General features: G+C 43.4%; 1 protein-coding gene across 1 annotated transcript in view; it reads right to left on the bottom strand.

The window, feature by feature from the left end:
- Positions 1 to 19,547, bottom strand: part of LOC141105857 (alpha-2-macroglobulin-like protein 1) — a 295,295-nt gene extending 275,748 nt beyond the window's left edge. Inside the window, exons 1-3 of the mRNA XM_073596002.1 lie at positions 19,368 to 19,547; positions 18,385 to 18,568; positions 2,948 to 3,104 (exon numbers count right to left, since the gene is read on the bottom strand). Of these exons, the coding sequence (XP_073452103.1) occupies positions 2,948 to 3,104; positions 18,385 to 18,568; positions 19,368 to 19,435 (409 nt within the window). The 5' untranslated portion in view covers positions 19,436 to 19,547. The remainder of the gene's footprint in view (positions 1 to 2,947; positions 3,105 to 18,384; positions 18,569 to 19,367) is intronic.
- Positions 19,548 to 20,279: the final 732 nt, after the last annotated feature.

The raw sequence follows: 20,279 nt of genomic DNA, 5'->3' as shown, positions 1-20,279 counted from the left end.
CGCCAAAAGTCCGTCGAAAGTCTGTCGGACAGGCTGTCGGACTTTTGTAGACGAAAAGTCCGACCGTGTGTACGCGGCATAAGAATTGGCAAACTGCAATTTAATACATGTTTACTTTTGGATTGAATACTGCTTTTACTTTGGAGCTAGTCACAAGGCTAATCTATGCCAGACATTTGTAAACACGGCTAGAACCTGTCATATCTAAGCCAACATATCAGTCTAGGATTTAGGCCGGCCATAAACTGTGCAATTTTCTTTCCTGCAATCATGGGGTTGCAGGAAAGAAATTTGCACAATTCCCTCATTAACACAGACAGTGCTGACAGGGAATCAGCAGTTGTCTTTTTCCTGGGGAATTATTGCTAGTGGCTATAGCAGCCGCTAGCGATAATCGCAAGAGATTCCGGCAGGCTGATTGTACCCAAGTTGATCAATCGATCAACTTGGTACATTCAGCCTGCCCATTAAAAGTTCATTTCCTGCTGAACTGCCCGAGATTTGAGCCGTGTATGACCGGCCTTAAAAGCTGAACCCAAGTGATATCCTGAACAAAGAGGGTTCTATTCTTCTGGAGATTAAAGACAGATCAATGCACTGACAGGGGAATTACTGATATCTCTATAAAAAGGTAATAAATACCTGGAAATATTACTCATACATTTTTTTATATGTAGCACCCTCTAGGTAGGTAGGTGCTAGAGTGAGAATTTTTGGTTAGGATTAGGTAAATTTAAGCAGACCTGGCTGGATTTGATCTAGACATGGCTCAGCGTAGCAGCTGGTAACAGGCAGCATCACTGAGACCTCCCTCTTCTGGGAGGTTCTGGAAAGGAAGGAGGAGAGAAAAGGTGGAGCTGTCTGGGGTATTTTAAGGTGCCCTGAGCAATCCTCAACTTGGATTTGCAGGGGGCAGGCCTCTTTAAATACCCAGGGTCAGCCCAGCTGGGGAGGAGTTGGAGTTGTTGGAGAGGGAATGCTAGGCTGTGGGGGCCTTTAAGGGAGCCCCCCTGCGCTCGGGTGTGGACAGAGCCCTTCAAGAAATCGAGGAGGTGTCCTGTACAAGAAGAGCAAGAGAGGACAGCAAGAGAGAGCATTGCCAGGCAAGTCTCCAGGATAGGAATAACTGGTTACAGGACTGGGGAGGCACGCCTGAGAGGACGGAGCATGCAGTCTGAGATGGGTGCAGAGCCAGCAGAGTGGACTGTGGTGTCATAGGCAGTGGAAAGGGGCAGCTGCAGCCAGGAGGGCTGGCAGGGCCTGAAGATGGGTTACTGGGCTCAGTAGCCGAAGTTAGGACAGCTAGCACCAGGAACTTTCTATTGCTACACTACAGGGGCCCGTGGTCCCTGCCTGCAAAAGGCAGTTACTAAGGCCTGGCTCAGCCAGTGTCAGGCCTAACCACACGGTGCTAGCTGTGCCTGGAAGCTCAAGCAAGTAAAGTGCTGGAGGAGCAATAGTCTGCAGCAAGAGTTGTGCTGGAGGGAGATTTCAGTAGTGTATATAGTTTGTCCCAAGCAAGGTCTACCAATTTCATTGGGAATCCCATACTTCCCTTACCCCATCCAAGTTCAATCCCCTCCATAAAATACAAAAACAAAGCTTATGGACTGTTCATTGTCTTGGAGTGTCTGAGAAGTGAATGCCGGGCTAGGCAGGGTGACAGGTGGGCCACATCACTTAGCAGGCCCTACAGGTGTACCTCTACATATATGATATATTTATATGCTGAATTTGTTAGTATGTCCTGATTTGATGTTTTTAAGTATGTTATGTATGTTTTTCTTTAGTAAAATCTATAAAAAATTTGAAAATTAAAAAATCCTACAGATTACTAGGCATGCATGCACATACATACATACATGACAAAATATATCTGATGCTAGGCCCACTCTAACATATCCAATAGCATTTAATCCAAATATATTGTATTGAGAGAAGCAAAGAGCCTGCACAAATCTCAATATAACCAATGGCAACCAATAAGCAACCACTAATGCCGCGTACACACGGTCGGACTTTTCGTCTACAAAAGTCCAACGAACGCTGACGGACTAAAGCTGGCTGGTAATCCGATCGTGTGTGGGCTTCTCCGGACTTTCAACGGACTTTTTTAGCCTCAAATCCGACGGACTTTAGATTTGAAACATGCTTCAAATCTTTACGTCGTAAGTACGACGGACCCCGAAATCCGCTCGTCTGTGTGCTAGTCCGACGGACAAAAACCCATGCTAGGGCAGCTATTGGCTACTGGCTATGAACTTCCTTATTTTAGTCCGGTGTACGTCATCACGTACGAATCCGTCGGACTTTTGTGTGGTCGTGTGTAGGCAAGTCCGTTCGTAAGAAAGTCTGCCGCAAGTCCGCCGAAGGTACGTCGGAAGTCTGTCGGACAGGCTGTCGGACTTTTGTAGACGAAAAGTCCGACCGTGTGTACGCGGCATAATAATCATCATAAAAAACTAACTGGTTCCCATAAGTTAGGAGAATTAGGACATTACAGAATATTACAGTGGCTGCAGATTGATAAGGAAAGGTAATTTTTAATATTATTCAATTACAATATGACTTGTGTCGCAATTGTATGCGTTATATTATTATTTTTTTTATTTGCTATTTTTTTGTAAAGAATATCTAATCAAGTTCAAGGAAAATTTTTAAAAAACAAAACTAAAAAACATTTTTGTTTGCACATGATTGGATGATGGAAATCAGCAGAGCTTTACCACAATTATTAATGGGTGAAATAAGTGCAACTGCACTTGTTAAGTGCACCGTTTATTTGCCTTAAGTAAATCCATCCCAATGTTTTTAAGGTTGACCTGATATTCTATCACAGACTGTTATGATGTACTGGGGCTAAATATCAGGAAATATATCAAAGCCTTCCAAGAAATGGTGTTGCAAATGGTGTTGGAAATGGTTCATTGAGTGTATTATGATTTACCTGTCTGGCCAGGTTTATAGTTGGGTTTATCTGTCTGGATGAATGTCACGTAGAACATCTTGAGGATTAGAACTTTCTTGGTCTTCTCCAGGTGCAAATGTTCCCCATCCATAGAAACATGGAACAACCAGACCTCGGTGTCCGCAGTAGCAGGAAGCTGGCAGGATATCATTCAGATCAGAGCTTATATATTGAGTAATATCTTCTATAAAGTCTTAACAACTTCTATGTAATATACATATCCATCCAATGTGGATTCCCAGTAAATAAGTCATTGTTGGGTCGAGAGGTGTAATCAGGACATTTTTGTGCCCCATGCATAGTTTGTCCCCATCACTTTAGGACACATCATATTGTGCAAAGTTTATAAACATTTTCAGCATATCATAACCCTTCTGATGTCATTTTACCACACATTTTGGGCAATCTAGTAGAAGTAAAATTTTGACAGTCTAAGGAGTCTTTTACACTGGCAGTAATGTAAACCGCCCTCTACAAAGCATTTTGCCCTGGTCTGCTTTAAAGGGGGGGGGGATAGCAGCAGCTGCCAGTTGTTCAGAAAGCGCTACTGATGTCTCCTGGCACCTGATTTTTTTTTTTTTTTAAAACACCAAAAGGCAATTTTATATTGCAGGACTGCCCAGCAACTGCAAGCCAATCATTTGGCTTACAGTTGCAGTGCGGTCCCATTGATCTCAGTGGGCAAGTTTGACAGTTGGTGCCAGCTGTCAAACTTTGCAGCCTGAGTTAAAAATGCTCTGGCATGTGTACAGCGATGTCAGGTTGTATTGTTATAATTTTGATGGGTGACTGGGGGACAGTAAAACCATGGCTCAACCGTCTGTTTTTACTATTTCCAACAATGTGAAGGAGCCCTAATTACATTTCAAATCATGTAGGTTGACCTTGCAGCATTGCATTACTACTTTCTTTTATTATAATTTGGACCCACACTTCTTTTCTCCATGTGTCTTGGTGTCTACCCTATATTATGTATATAGCCATGTACATAGATTACCTCTTTGTTGCTGTACAGAGGGAATGGAGGATAGAGGAGAGAAACATTGTTCCTCTGCAGCCTCCATAGATCATAGGTCATCAGGGGAGCAGTAGTTCGATTGGACGCTGCAACACTGGGTGACCTCAGCGGCCATCTTTAGTGGAGGCAATGCTAATAAATAGCAGTGTCCCGCTGCAGTTGCTACGCAGTTGCAAAGTGGATAGTAGGACAGGATTCAGGCTGGATATGGACAGCTTATTTAGCCCTAGGGAAAGGTTCCCAATAAGGAGGGACAAACTGGAGACACCACTGCCGGCTCTATTTCCTGGCCTCCAGTGCTGTGATAAAGGTTTCGGATTCGTTCTTCAAAATGCCGCTACACTGCCTATCCGCCACCCCTCTACTCAGATGCTGCTCCAGGAACATAATCCTTATTAGAGTGAAACCCTTTGTGCTGCAACTACTTCAATGTGCCGCTAACATTGTTGCAAACTTCTTCACCTGTGTTGACTGTGTTACTGAGATGTGTTACTGAGGGTACATTGCCACTGTTCTCCACATGTTATGTGTTACCTTCATCTAACCAAATAATATTTGTACCACTTTACTTGGTCTCTTTGTGCGATTGTTTCATATTGAGTACCAACTAACTGAGTACCAACTACCAACTAACCAGCCACATGTGGTTGGATGGCATTTGTGGGAAGGCCCCATTCAGGCGAATGTGTTCAGCACTGCCTGCCGAACACAAGGGGATAATTTTGCCACAGCCAAGAAGCAAAACATCACAGCATATTTACACCCCAGTACACTGCAAGGCAGGTCTGCTGGCAGGATCACATACCTCATACGTGATCCTGCACTTCCGGGTCTGGGATGCGCATGCATGCCGCCGGCGACCTGCTCCTGCTGTGATTACACACAGCGGGAGCTGATCTGCAGGTACCACAGTCTCAATGTCCGCTGGCACCCACCGATCATTAGGCAGAGAGCCAGAGTGGCGATCTGCTTATGTAAACAAGGCAGATCGCTGTTCTGTCAGTAGGGAAGGCATTGATAATGTGTCCCTGCCTTCCCCTTGCAAAGGCACCTCCCATAGTACACAAGCATTGGCTAGGTACACATTTAACCCTTTGATGGCCACTGATGTAAACCCCTTCACAGCCAGTGTCATTAGTACAGTAATAGTTCATATTTTTAGCACTGATCACTGTCCTAGTGTCATTGGTCCCCAAAAGGTGTCAGTGTCTGATTTGTTTACTGCAATATTGCAGTCCTGCTATAAGTTGCTGATCGCCGTCATTACTAGTAAAAATTTACCAGCAAAAGAAAGCTCGATTTGTGGGAAAAAAAGGAAATATATTTTATTTGGGTGCAGCATTGCACGACCGTGCAATTATCAGTTAACCACTTCAGCCCGGAAGGATTTACCCCCTTAATGACCAGGCCATTTTTTGCGATATGACACTGCGTTACTTTATCTGACAATAGCGTGGTCGTGCGATGCTGTACCCAAACAAAATTGATGATTTTTTTTTCCACAAATAGCGCTTTCTTTTGGTTGTATGTGATCACCTCTGCGGTTTTTATTTTTTGCGCTATAAACAAAAAAAAGAGCAACAATTTTGAAAAAGAACCAATATTTTACACGTTCTGCTATAAAATATATCCAAAAAATAATATGTAAAAAAAAAAGAAAGTCGAATTCATTCATCAATTTGGGCCAATTTGTATTCTGCTATCATATTTTGAGTGGGAATTTTGGTTTGCACAAAATTTTTAGTGTCTACAAACTATGGGATAGATTTAGGGATTTTTTTTGTACTACTAATGGTGGCGATCAGCGATTTTTAGCGAGACTGCAACATTGCGGCGGACAAATTGGACACTAAGTGACACTTTTTGGGGACCAGTGACACCAATACAGTGATCAGTGCTATAAAAATGCTCGAACACTGCATAAATGACACTGGCAGGGAAGGGGTTAACATTGGGGCAATCAAAGGTTTAAATGTGTTCCCTATGTGTGCTTTCTAACTGTGTGGGGGATGCTGACACTAGACAAAGAGAGAGATCGATGTTCCCGATTAGTAGGAATCTCGCTTCCTCTGTGACAGAACGACAGTCTGCCTTGTTTACATAGGCAGACCGCCGTTCTATTATTCCCCCGAACGATCGTGGGTGGATCCCCTGATTGGCTCCTGCTGTGTCCAAAAACAGCGTGAGCAGTTTGCCGAAGGTGCGCCCGCGCCCCAGACCAGGAAGTGCAAACAACATACAGGTATGTTGTTTCGCGCAGCCTGGCCACCCTGCTGCAGTATGTGGGCGGTCCGGAAGTAAAGTAACAGAGTGCCGTATCACAAAAAAGGTCCTGGTCATGAAGGGGGGGGGTAAATCTTTCGGAGTTTAAGTGGTTAAGAGGGAGTGGTTGAGGGCGGTAATAACATGACTGGACTACGCATTCTTACTGGCCCTCAACGCAAATGGAAAAGAGGCATTAGTGAAAACTTCAGGTTCTCCCAAATAATTCTGTGCAATGAGTAATAAACAAGGCAGAATTGGGAATACCTGCCTTGCATTTTTACAGACACTGGTAGTAAAAGAGCACCAGTTTTTTAGGATGTGAAAACTATGAGCAGATGCCTGAAGGGAAAACATAATAGCAGGTAGGTTGTGTCACCAGTTTGTATACTTAAACCAACTCTGTGCGTGTGAAATAGTTACAACTTTTGTCAACTTTTTATCGCCGTGTATGCCCATCTGGGAGGTTTCTCCACATTCAGACACATATCAGTGGAAACAATATCCCTATTTACTATTTGACAGGTGCCAGTCAGAGCAGGAAGTAAGGGAAAATTCCACAGCTGGAGACACAGGCAACAATATCAATAAAATAGGGTATAAAAAGGTGCTGTGTTCTTAAGGATTTTATTTCTGTATGTCCCCATGTATGTGGGAGATTTTTTTTGTCCCTACAATCAGGCAGGGAAGGAAATTATTCTCCATGTGTACACAGACAGCATGCAAAGTCTATCAGACATTCCAACCCTTTCTCATCCTATCCACATCTGAAAGAAAGGCTTTGGTTGGGTGGGCTTTAATAATTTTCAATTTAGATTCAAGTATAAGCTTTAAAACTTTGACACAGCCATGGTTTGCCGTCAGCATAATGCCAAATAAATTGACTTTGAGTGGGTGTTTGAACCATTATTACAACATGTTTGTTAAAAAAAAAGGGATTTGGTTAACCTCTACAGTAAAATGTGATGCAACACTAAACTTACTTTAACTTTCAAAGAACAAACACTTAACACATGTACACACTGGACAGTTACAAAGAAAACATTAAAGCTAAACTCCGGGCACAAAAACACAAAACTAGGATGAAAATCCACTTTGTGTGCACCAAATGCATAACCAGTTATTACCTTGTAAAGTAGCAGTAACATCATCACTGTGCTGTACATAGCCTATGCAGAAAGCAGAGCTGTGGAAGGGACCCAGCGGGGTCCACCCAGTACAGGCTGCCTGCAGAAAACTACAGGAGGGGAGGAGACAAAACTGGTCACCCTACAGGAAGCTCCTGCACAGAGGCAAAGTTTCACACAGTCCATCCATCGAAATAGTGCTGCTACCCCAAAATAGCCCTTAATGGTAAACAGTAGAGCTGCACAATTCTGAATAAAATGAGAATCACAATTTTTTTGCTTAGAATAAGATCACGATTCTCGGTGTAATATCTTTTCACATTATACAAAAAAAATTGGGCTAACTTTACTGTTTATTTTTTATTCATTGAAGTGTATTTTCCCCCAAAAATTAGCATTTGAAAGATCGCTGGGCAAATACAGTGTGACATAAAATACTGCAACTCTAGGGTCTCTGCTAAAAAAAATATATATAGATATATCTCTCTATATAGATATAGATATATATAGATATAGATATATATAGATATATATAGATATAGAGATATATATATATATATATATATATATATATATATATATATATATATATATATATATATATATATATATATATATATATATATATATATAGATATATATATATAGATATATATATATAGATATATAGATATATATATAGATATATATATATAGATATATAGATATATATATATATATATATATATATATATATATATATATATAGATATAGATATCTATATAGATATATAGATATATATCTATATATCTATATATATAATGTTTGGGGGTTCTAAGTAATTTACTAGCAAAAAATACTGATTTTAACTTGTAAGCAACAAGTGTCAGAAAAAGGCCTGGTCTTTAAGTGGTTAAACTGACCACATTTACAGACTTATGTTCATCCCTTTGATTTAAAAGAACCAAATGATACAATTTTTCTTTTTATCCCAGAGCTGAACAATGTTGTAATAAAAAAAAAAAAAAAGCAGCCCGCAAAGTTTGACAGCTCTGAGCAGAATCATGGAAATGCCGGATTAAGAACGTAAGGTGGGTTGAATCGAGATTTTTTAATGATTAATCGTGCAGCTCCAGTAAGGAGGATGAGATAGAGACTCGTGCTTGGATGGCCCCAGTACTCAGGCATCCAAACGTCCATTCAGAGAGAAAGAAATCTGGCACCACGATGTCTTGCAATTAAACCGTATACAATTTTATTAAATCCATCCAATAAAATGGAGTCAATACCTGTAGTTATTGATGTGTTTCAGTCACTAACATAGGCCTTGATCATAATGACTAGGGCCTATGTTAGAGGCTGAAACATGTCAATAACTACAGGTATGGATTCCTTTTTGTTGGAATGACAACAGCATGCAATGTAAAGTACTGTGAACTATATACTGTATGCATTATACCCATCTATGCAGCAGGTGGCGCTGTAGTATTATAGTGTGTAATCTATGATATGACAGGATGTACCGTCTATCTAAGTTCAGTGTACTTGTTTGTGGTTAGTTCCTGTTTCATGTTTCTCATGCTGTAAGACCTGACTTGTAATCCTCCATAAAAGCAAAGCTATTGCTGCAAACAAGAAGCTTCCAGCACACGATTTCAATACTCAGACAACAGGTTATGAGCCCAGCGTACCCGGCAGGCACCCAGGCACTGGAAAAAATTCTGGAACTCACACGGATCGGGGTAAAACTAACTCGAGTAGCGTTCAATCCAAGTGTAAACAATAAGAGCGAGACACTCTCATCCAAAGGAATATGGAAAGAAAAAGATGCCTCCATATGGTGTAGATCAAAACGGATGGGATTTAAAATACCAACATTGATCCATAAATGTAAATATAAAATTGTGATCACAAGATAAAAGCAATGTGGGGAGCTGAGGAGCAAATTCTGATGCGTTTCGTCCAAATGGACTTCGATTGGGGCCAAGAGGTGGAACTCGCAATGCCGATAAGTTCCCCACCAGATCCCCCTGAACCGCCTGAAATCAGAAGATCCACTCAGACTACAAAGGGGATACCAACCCGCAAGCTGTCATACACTGACAAAATACACAGCGTATTTGAACCAACATCCTGGGAAGACATAGAAAAACTGCCAAAATGTGAAGCCAATAAATGGAGAAAGGTAGCAGAAGAATAATTAAAGTCACTTCAAGAAAATAAAACCTGGACACTCACAGAGCTCCCTACTAACCGGAAAACTATAGGAAGTAAATGGACTTTCAAAGTAAATTTAGACGCAGAAGGGAATATCCACAAATACAAAGCCAGACTAGTTCAAGCGTTACTCCCAGAAATTCGGTGAAGAGTATGATGAAACATTCGCTCCCGTCATAAAACACTCCACCATCAGAGCACTTCTTAGCATTGCAGCCGGGAAGGGCATGCAAGTCAAACACCTAGACGTTAAAACTGCTTTCCTTTATGGAGACATTAAGGAAGATCTTTACATGAAGCAACCACCAGGGTTTGAGCAAGGAGACAACCTTATGTGTAAACGTCAGAAGAGCATCTATGGTCTTAAGCAATCTGGAAGGATGTGGAATGAGAACGTGAACAAAATAATTACCAGAGAGGGTTTCTCAAGTAAAGCAGACCCCTGTCTCTACTCCAGGAATCACAGATGGATATACATCCTTATCTGTGTTGATGACATTATCACCTGTTTTGAACAAGAAGGGGATTATAAATCAGATAGTTCACAAGCTGAAAGAAAATTTAGAAATCAAAGAGCTAGGGAACATTGCTTACTATCTGGGAACCCAGAGAAGAAGATGGAAGTTATCTTCTCAACCAATCTCAGAAAATCTCCGAAATCTTGGAACAGTTCCATATGCAAGATGCAAAGGAAGTTAAAAGGCTTATGGAACCAGGCTATCAAAAGAGCAATGAAGCAGAAAACTTGCTACCCAACAATGACATGTATCGCAGAGCAATCGGTAAGCTGTTATATGTTGCCACTGTGACAAGACCAGTCATAGCCGCAGCAGTGGGAGTACTATACAGGAAAGTTTCAGCTCCCTGCCAGCGTGACTGGAACACAGTCAAAAGAGTGATGCAGTACCTCAAAGGAACAATTCAGATGAAGTTACGGTTACCAGCAACATCAGATCCAAAACTCGTCGGATATGTGGATGCCCATTGGGCCAGGGATGGCACAGATGGCAAATCCACAAGTTGATTCATCTTCCAGTATGGGGAAGGTTTAGTCGAAAGCAAGCAACTGTCGCTCTGTCTTCAACTGAAGCAGAGTACATTGCAGCAGCAGCACACGCTTGTCAATAAGCGATATGGATTTGTCCACTTCTTGTGAACATTGGGGTAGACATGTCAGAACCAATTCCCATTTTTGAAGACAACCAGGGATGTATAAAGCTTACACAATCAGAAAGGGTCAATCCTAGGACCAAACACAGATGTCAGGTATCACCTACTGAGGGACAATTAAGAGCAAGGTGTTATTTACATTCAATACAGCCCGTCAGAGGAGATGACTGCCGATGCACTCACCAAGTCTTTGTTAAAGGAAAGTCATAGTTCTCTTCAGAAGAAGCTGAATGCAATTTGACAAAGCACATGCTGTAGAGAAGGGGTGTTGGAAGGACAACCGCATGTAATGTAAAGTACTGTGAACTATATACTGTATGCATTATACTTATCTATGCAGCAGTTGGCGCTATAGTATTATAGTGTGTATTATATGATAGGACAGGATGTACAGTCTCTCTAAGTTCAGTGCACTTGTTTGTGGTTAGTTTCGGTTTCATGTTTCTCATGCTGTAAGTCATGTTCTATAATCCTCCATAAAAGCAAAGCTATTGCTACAAACAAGAAGCTTCCAGCGCACGATTTCAATACTCAGCTAACACTTTTATTGGATGGATTTAATAAAATCGTATATGTATCTGCTGTGGAATTTTTTCTCTTTGAAAAGTTTCACACAGGATTACTGCACAGATCTGGATAAAATACACAAAGCACACTAGGAAAGAATAGAAAATAGACATGCCTCTAGACAATATTTGCTTATCCCAGGGTGCCACTTTAAGTAATGCATTTTCATATGTTTGAAAGAACATTATATGTATTTTCGAATGTAGCTAGGGTAAGCACCTGAATTTGATTTGGTATCAGCCTCTTGTAATACCCTGTATAGAAGCTCATTGTCTGGATGGGAAAATACCTGCAGCCAATCATCTCTGCTGCACAGGACAAGTGAAGAGAGTGCAGAGCAGTGTTGCCAACCGTAGGTATTTTTAATGGCAGCCAGTAAAAAACAGGCTATTTTCTTCTGCCAGTAAAAGTAAAAGGTTGCCAGTAAAAAATATGGCTGTGACGCTCGGCTTGGTCCGGAGCCAGCTGAGACCATCCGAGTGCCTGCTACAGTGTGATCGGGCAGCTCTGGCGGAAGCGATGCCTGAGCATGTCGTGTGATGTCATGGTGCAATGGAGCCAAGCAGAGCGGCCAGAGCCTCAGAGTCTGTGGTATGGGAGCAAGGCAGGCTGGTACCAGGACCGTCAGTGCTGTTTAGACTGGAGGGATCGCTTGGCTTGGAGAGAGACTGTCACTGTGACTCAAGAGGGGACGTGTTGTGTCCGTGAAGTGTCATCATCATCTGTGCTGCTGCACACTGCTGTCAGGGTCAATTTTATGTGTGTGTGCACCCATTCTAAATTCTTACACTCCTGAGTCCTGTCCCTGAGCCACTTACTATATTGAAAATAAAATAAGAAATATGTTTTTTGCCTTATCATATTGCTAATTGCATATTGTATTTGTTTGTAGCCTAAATACACTCATTTGCACTTACAACTGTAATTTTGTAACTTTTGGAAATGCAAGTAAAAACTTGGCTGTGCCAGTAAATTTTGGGTATTGTGTCAGTGAATTTCAATCTGGTAGGTTGGCAACACTGGTGCAGAGGGATAAGTATTTTCAGCTTCTTCATTGTCTAGTCACAGGATGAGGGCAGGAAGGTGACCCGGCTGTACTAAACTGCAACAGAAAAAAACATGTCTCTGCTGGGAGGTCATCTGAAACTGTGAGCGATTGCCTGATGTGTCTGCATGCATTTTGTATCTCTGGTTACGTCACTTTTGGAACATAACAGAAGAGAGCAAATTGGACAGAAAGGGACTTCATCAGTCTACTGCTACTTCTTCAAACTACCCAGTCCATAGGCTGGTGGTGGCTAGATGATACAACTGTATTCCTCAACTGTGTCAGAGAAAGTGGTGTCATCCACCTGACTGTGGATTCTGACAGCGTTGTGTAGTTAAAACAGATTCCTTATGCGCATCTGATTATTTAGCTGTTTGCCTGCAGTTAAAGAATGTGTGACTCCAACATTTCATATTCCTGATATATTCCTGATATGTGCCTGCTGTACCATGTACTTGTATGCAAAAGTATCTTGTTTTCTTCTGTATTGATTCCTTTGTGTGAAATTCCTGGTGTCCCCTCCAGTCCCTCTGCTTTTCTATTAAAAATGGAACACACTAGGCATGAGAGCACAGCGTGGTCAGTTTTCTAGCTGTCCTGGGAACTTAGCCTTTTCACCTCCAATGGATGGACTTGTGCTAAACACCCCCCCCCCTCCTCCTCCTCCCCTAGCTCTCTGAACTCCTTATGCAGCAGAGAAACAAAAAGGAGAAAAAAAATAGGATTTTTTATTACAGCTTACCTGTAAAATCCTTTTCTTTCGACGGACATCACGGGACACAGAGCCACAGTAATTACTGATGGGTTATAGGGTATCACTAGGTATTGGACACTGGTCACACCCTAATCAGGAAGTTCAACCCCCTATATAACCCCTCCCCTTCCAGGGATACCTCAGTTTTGTAGCAAAGCAGTATAGGTGTATTAGAAGAGGGGCGGGACCTCTGTGTCCCGTGATGTCCGTCGAAAGAAAAGGATTTTACAGGTAAGCTGTAATAAAAAATCCTATTTTTTTTTCTCGGACATCACGGGACACAGAGCCACAGTAATTACTGATGGGATGTCCCAAAGCAATCTCAACTGAGGGGGGGAATCACAACCAAGTAGGGTGCTATCAGACCTGAGGACCTTGTACCGCTGTCTGCAGCACACTACGCCCAAAGGCGATTTCCTCATGCCTTCTCACATCCACCTGATAGAATCTGGTGAATGTATGAACTGAAGACCAGGTTGCGGCCTTGCAGATCTGAGCCATAGAGGCCCGGTGATGCACTGCCCAAGAAGCACCAATAGCCCTTGTGGAATGTGCCTTGATCTGAAACGGGGGAACCTTCCGTTTCAAACCGTAAGCTTGAATAATCAACTGTCGAATCCATTTAGAAATGGTCGCTCTTGACGCTGCCTGTCCTCTATTGGGACCCTCCGGCAGCACGAACAAGACATCCGTCTTGCGAATCTGAGCAGTTGCCTCCAGATAGGTCTTGACTGCTCTTACTACATCCAAAGAATGTAATGACCTTTCTTCCGAAGAACAAGGTTCTGGAAAAAAGGAAGGTAGCACAATGTCTTGGTTTAGATGAAAATCTGAAACCACCTTCGGTAAAAAAAACTAGGATGAGGGCGCAGTACCACTCTATCCTTGTGTATAATCAAGTAAGGCTCTTTACAGGGAAGAGCTGCTATTTCTGATACTCTTCTAGCAGAAGAGATAGCTACCAGGAAAATTAGTTTCCTCGTCAGTAAGACCAAAGGAATCTGACGTATTGGTTCAAAAGGTTGTTTTTGTAACACCGATAGAACCAAGTTCAAGTCCCAGGGGTTTAGGGGCGCCTTAACCGGAGGATTTAAGACGCATCACCCCCTGTATAAAGTTTCGGATCAGAGAATGCGAAGCAAGCGGCCGTTGAAACAACACTGATAAGGCCGACACCTGGCCCTTGATGGTACTCAAGGCCAGCTTCATCTCTAATCCTAATTGTAGAAAATGCAGAATTCTACCTATGACATATTTCCTGGGATGCCAACCCCTGGATTCACACCAGGATACATAAGCTTTCCAGACACTATGATAAATCATTCTGGAAGCTGGCTTCCTTGCCTTGATCAAGGTAGATATGACAGGACCTGAAAGCCCACGATTTTTCAGAACGTGGGATTCAATAGCCCACCCGTCAAATCTAGCATTTGTGAGGCAGGCTGGAACACCGGACCTTGAGCTAACAGGTCTGGGTGTATCGGTAGGGTCCACCGGGAACCTACCATCATCCCTGCTATTTCTGCTTATCAGGTTCTTCTGGACCAAACGGGGGCCACCAGAAGTGCCGACTTCCCTTCTTGCCTGAGTCTGCGAAGGAGCCGTGGCAGTAGCAGAATGGGAGGGAATGCATAAATCGGTGAGAGCCGATGCCACGGAATCACCAACGCATCCGTCCTGCCTGCAAGAGGATCCCAGGCAACCGGTAGGAAGGATTTCCCCTTCTGTAGGTTTTCGGGTATGAGCCATCAACTGAGGCTCTGACGCATCGCATGCGATAGGTGCATTGGAAAGTTTAATGCCTGCACCTTCCTGTTCCAGGTCAACAGAATACTGTGTTACAACAGTTCTGCTTGGAACTGCGCATAGGGAACTGCTTCGAATGAAGCCACCATCTTCCCCTGCAGCCTTATACAAAGGCGGACAGAAAGACCCTTCTTGGCCCTGACTGTCAGAATCAGCTCCCTTAGAGCAGTGATCTTTGCCTGCAGACACTTCAGTTAAGCAGGAAAACTGGGCACATATAGGCCTGCATCTCTGATGCCTATTGATATCAGAAATTCTCCTCCCTGCAGGACGGAGATTACTGTCTGAATTGATTCCAAACGAAAGGACTGCATCCTTGGGAATCGTTTCAGATCTCTCAAATCCAAAATGGGTCTGTCGTCCCCATTTGGTTTTCGGACCATAGAAAGATTGGAACAAAGTCTCAATCCTTGATCCTTTGTGGGAACCCCCACAATGACCTCTTGCGACAAAAGTCGCTTTATCGCTAGAAGGAGCGACTGCTTCTCTTCTGGCTTTCTGGGAACACCTGATCTGAGGAAACGAGGAGAGGGACATTCTTGGAACTCCAGTCTGTACCCTAAGGTTACCGTGGAGATCACCCATCTGTCCTGGAAGTCCTTCTGCCAGGGCCCTGAGAGCTGCAGCAGTCTTTCCCCCCACTCGAGCAAGCGGGGCGCCCCTTCATGAAGAGGTCTTAGTGTCTTGCTTAGAAGACCTTTTCCCCCAGGATTTCTTGTGTCCCTGGGGTTGACTCTTGTTTCTTGCCCCATACGGAGGAGACCCTCGTGACTGCCTGGAGGCTGATGCCCCTGGCGCTGGGGAAAGAGTCCGTTTAAAAGAGGGACGCTTACTCTTCTTCTTATCAGGTAAGAGAGTGCTTTTCCCACAGGAGATCATCTTGATATAATTATCCAAGTCCTCTCCAAACAACCTTTCACCACGGAAGGGAAACCCAGCCAGTAGCTTCTTACATGGTGCTTCGGCTGACCAGTTTTTCAACCATAAGATTCTACGTATATGCACCAACCCAAGCAAGAGGCGAGAGGTTTGCACGATAGAATCTCTAATGGCATCAACAGCATAACATAAAGCCGCAGGAAGGTTAGCAAACCCCTGGGCCTGCTGTTCAGGTAATACTTTGATGACCTGTTTAACATGGTCTCTTAAGTATTGACAGACTCCAATCGCTGCTACTGCAGGTTGGGCCACTGATCCTGCTAAAGAGAACACATCTTTCAATAAGAAGTCCATCTTTTTATCCACAGGATCTTTGAGCATCTGAGCGTTGTCTACAGGACAAGTCAGATTACTATTTACAGAGGAAATGGCCGCATCAATGGCCGGTATTCCCCACCTCTTAATAAACTTTTCTTCCATAGGATAAAGTGTAGAAAACTTTTTCGGCGGAAGAAATCGCTTATCTGGGTGATCCCACTCAGAATAAAGCAGCTTTTCAAGTAAATTATGAACAGGAAAAGCATGTGCTGCTTGGAAAGGTTTCAGTGACCCCAAAGCAGAAGAGGTTTCTGTAGTAGTTTCAGGTAGGGACAACTTAAATGTGGAGCGGACCAAACCAGTGAGGATCTGCACTAAGACTTTCTCCTCTTGGGAAGTCGCAGAGGGTCGCTCTCCACCTGAATCCTCCGAAGAGGAATCATCTGTCCCATCCCGATCCTCTGAAAGGGATTCATCTCCTTTATCCCAGAGCTCCTCTGACTGAGGGTCTTGGGAAGCAGAGGAAGGCCTTGTGCGTTTTCTTTCACTGCGTGAAGATGTAATCGCGGCCATTAGCTTTTTCTCTAATCCAGAAATGGTTGAGGAAAAAACTTCTTGTGTAATATACACAGGGGCTGAAGTGCCGGCAGCAGATGTAGCCCCTAACCCCAATGGCTCTCCCTGTCCAGCTGCCCCGGGTCCCTCAGGAGGGGATGGTGTAGCAGACAGGGGGTCCTCAGAACCTGAACGAGACCCCCTAGTGCCTCTGGTTCTTGGGGTGCTTGAACCTCTTCTACCCATAGTGCAAAGCAACAAGGTGTGAGGTATCAAAAGCGAACACTGACTGCTGAGCGATGTAGTCTGGCTAAAAGCCTTGCTACCAAATGCCCAGTCCGGTGTTCTTTAGTAAATGCAGCCTAGGGGAATGCCTGTGTCCCACCTTACATGCGACTGTCAGCTCGGTGTCTCTCCAAAGCTCAGAGCACCTGTACAGTGTGCTTTAAATGGCCATGCTTTCTGGCACTGTGGGCGTCTGGGCACGCTGACGCTGTGCTGACGCCCCGCCCCCCCTTCCCCCCCCTCGTTTTTGAAAAACGAGCGCTTCCCGCGCGAGCCGACCCTTTCTGACAAGCCTGAAGGGAGGCTGGGCTTGGGGGAATAAGGAGGAGGCCGGCAGTGATGGGCCCTGCATCGCAATGCGGCTTCGGTGGCGGCGGCGGCGGCGGCAGCGGCTGTGACAGTGCGGTCTCACCCGCCTTACAGCATACCTGAGCCTTTCCCTAGCCTGGGGGGACCATCCCAGCAGAGAAAACCCCCCACCATCTACCTTTGGAGCTGGAGGAAGAGCTAATGCAGCGGACGCTGAGACAGATCAAGCATGAGAAGGTTTGTGCTCTTGGCAGCCCCCGGTGGTCACAATAGGCACAGCATGCATTCACCTTAAAGGAGAAAAGCCACTAGAATTAAAATTCTGTGGAATCTCCTCTTACCTTATCCAGGCCGCAGGGTTCAGTTTACACAGACCCAGCCTTCGCCTCTCACGGTGGGCTCCGTTTGTGGAAAAACCGTCAGAGACTGGGGCCCCCATCAGTAGGGGGATCCTTCAGTTCTGGGCCTGTAAAGCACCTCGCCAGAAATTAGGAAGTTTAAAGTCATTTTCTGATCCGCGGGTCCAGCTCTCTAAAAAGAGAAGCGTTACAGGTAAAACCTCGTTTCTTCGGACACGAGGCCTGGGTACCATCCAATTCGGCCATGAAAAGACACTTTGAATGGATCCGGTCGCCTGGCTTGCCCCAGTATAGGATCTTAGAATATTCCTTTTGGAGCTTCAGCACAGGACATCTTTACACGTCCAACACCTAAGACACTGGTGTAAAAACTGAGGTATCCTTGGAAGGGGAGGGGTTATATAGGGGGTTGAACTTCCTGATTAGGGTGTGACCAGTGTCCAATACCTAGTGATACCCTATAACCCATCAGTAATTACTGTGGCTCTGTGTCCCGTGATGTCCGAGAAAAGAAAAGGTGTTTATAACATTTTTTATATGCATGCACAAATCTTTTGCCTTCCATTTCTGCTTTAAGCTGAATTGGTTATTTTACAAGGTGAGGACTCACTTATACTTTAAGCTTTAACAACTTGTTAGGGAGTAATCAGGAGCAGTCCCAGTTCTTATGTATACTCTTGATAGCAGCTTTGTTCAACTCTACACTGATCGGTTATGGAAAGCAAATGCACAAAGTATAGCTAGTCCTAGTCTTGTACCCACCTGGAAGGAATAGCAGTGCAAATAATTAGGGGTGTTGATAGCATCTTCAGCTACTTGATAAATGGTGTCATCTTTCTTTAGTGCCATTTTCAGTTTGATCTCCCCCTGCAGGTGGAGAATAAAAACACATGCTCTCTCTTGCGAAGGATAGACCATCTGAGCGGGAACAGTGACCATATAGTAGCTGCAAAGGAATGAGATAACCAGAAGGGTCAGTGATAAATTGTAATGCGGCATTTTATGTTAAAAAATTACAACTAAAAATATCAATTTAAATCTAAAATGTTTTCGTCAGAGAAAACAGTTTAGATGCCTCCCTAAAAAGGACCAAACGATCATATTATGAAGCAGCATATACGTTTGCAGTGTTTAGTACTGAATACATTGTACATAAAGCTAAAACTGAAGTTTTATTGAAATTTTGCAAACAAATAAAAAGGTTTTAAATAAGTCCTTAGGACACATAAGGTGGCTGGCATTGAACACCCTCCTAAAATGCTAGAGGACAGAACATCTATGGCTTCATGACTTGTTCACAGATGTAGAATAGATATACAGTTTGTGTAATAAGAACATTCCTTCCTTCAGAGTGCTGTGAATGGAAAGCCGGATGTTTGTAGCAATTGGCTTTTCATAAAGCAGACTGCTGACAGGAGGTAGATGAGAACATAATTGATCATCTCTGCAATGGTGGATACAGACAGCAGGTAAAACACTTATTTGTAATGGAGTGGGGTGAGAAGGATAAGAACGGCTGTGAGTTTTTTTCCCCCATTTCATTCATTGCAAGCAAAAAAAAATTAAGCAGGAGATGGGCTTCAACATTTTATTCAAAAAAACATTGTATGCCCAAATATACAAAGCCCAAAGTATGCACAGCTGTAGAGTTATTCTCACTAGCCACGTACAGTATACATTGCTGAAGGATTTGAGTCAAAGACTTCCACATAAACAGAATAAGCGTTTATTAGTTTTCCACTTACGGTTCAGTGGCTGATGCCAGAGGAAGAACAAAGACAAACAGGCAAATGGAGAAGAGTAGAAGAGCCATGGTGCCTCACACAACAGATTGTGAGCATTGACTTGTATCTCCTATAACTTTAGGCAGAGTGTAAAATAAGCCAACCCTCTACCTCTGCACTGGCAGGGGACAGCTGGAGGTGTGAGGTCTGTCATGGGGAATTTTGGCTAGAAGGAGTTATTTCGACACAAGTTCATGACCCTTTATCTGTTCTGCTGATGTAGGAAAAATACAGCACACAAATGAAACATACATACTGAAAGACATGAGAGGATTTAACTGGACTTTGAAAGTATTTTTTCCAAACACCATGATTTGTGAACACAACAAAACTACAAGTTTATATTTACCCGTGTAAGCATTGCACCATCATTTTTGGCATGCACTTTGTATATGGTGTAAATTTGCTGAAAAAATTTACAGGGGGACTTTAAAAAACTATAACTCCAGTTTTTAATGTTATAAAACAGAAGCCAACATTACTAATAAAAAAAACAAAAAACACAGCTTTAGATGCAGTTTTTACCTTCAGTCTGGTGCTGTCCCATGCAGACCATTGTGGTATAGAAATGGAGGGGCTGCTGTGGCCTATGGAACCCTGAAGTTACTGTGGAAGCAGCTGCAGAAGAATGTGTAAAGTCTGTTTAGCAGTCAGCTTGAGGCGGCTCAAGGGGGTACAGTGTGGATCTCACACCATTCAGTTAAAGCAGAGGTCCGCCCACTGCTGCACAAATTCAAAGCCAACAGCTGCTGACTTTTAATAAATTGGACACTTACCTGTCCTGGAGTCCAACGATGTCGGCACCGCAGCTGATGTTTCCATCAGCTGTCGGGTGCATGCCACCTCCATTGCGAGTAAGGGAACCCTGTAGTG

Source organism: Aquarana catesbeiana, linkage group LG08, assembly GCF_042186555.1.
Source record: "Aquarana catesbeiana isolate 2022-GZ linkage group LG08, ASM4218655v1, whole genome shotgun sequence".
NCBI classification, from domain to species: Eukaryota; Metazoa; Chordata; class Amphibia; order Anura; family Ranidae; genus Aquarana; species Aquarana catesbeiana.
The sequence above is the reverse complement of the archived record's forward strand: the minus strand, read 5'-3'. Positions and strand labels throughout refer to the sequence as shown.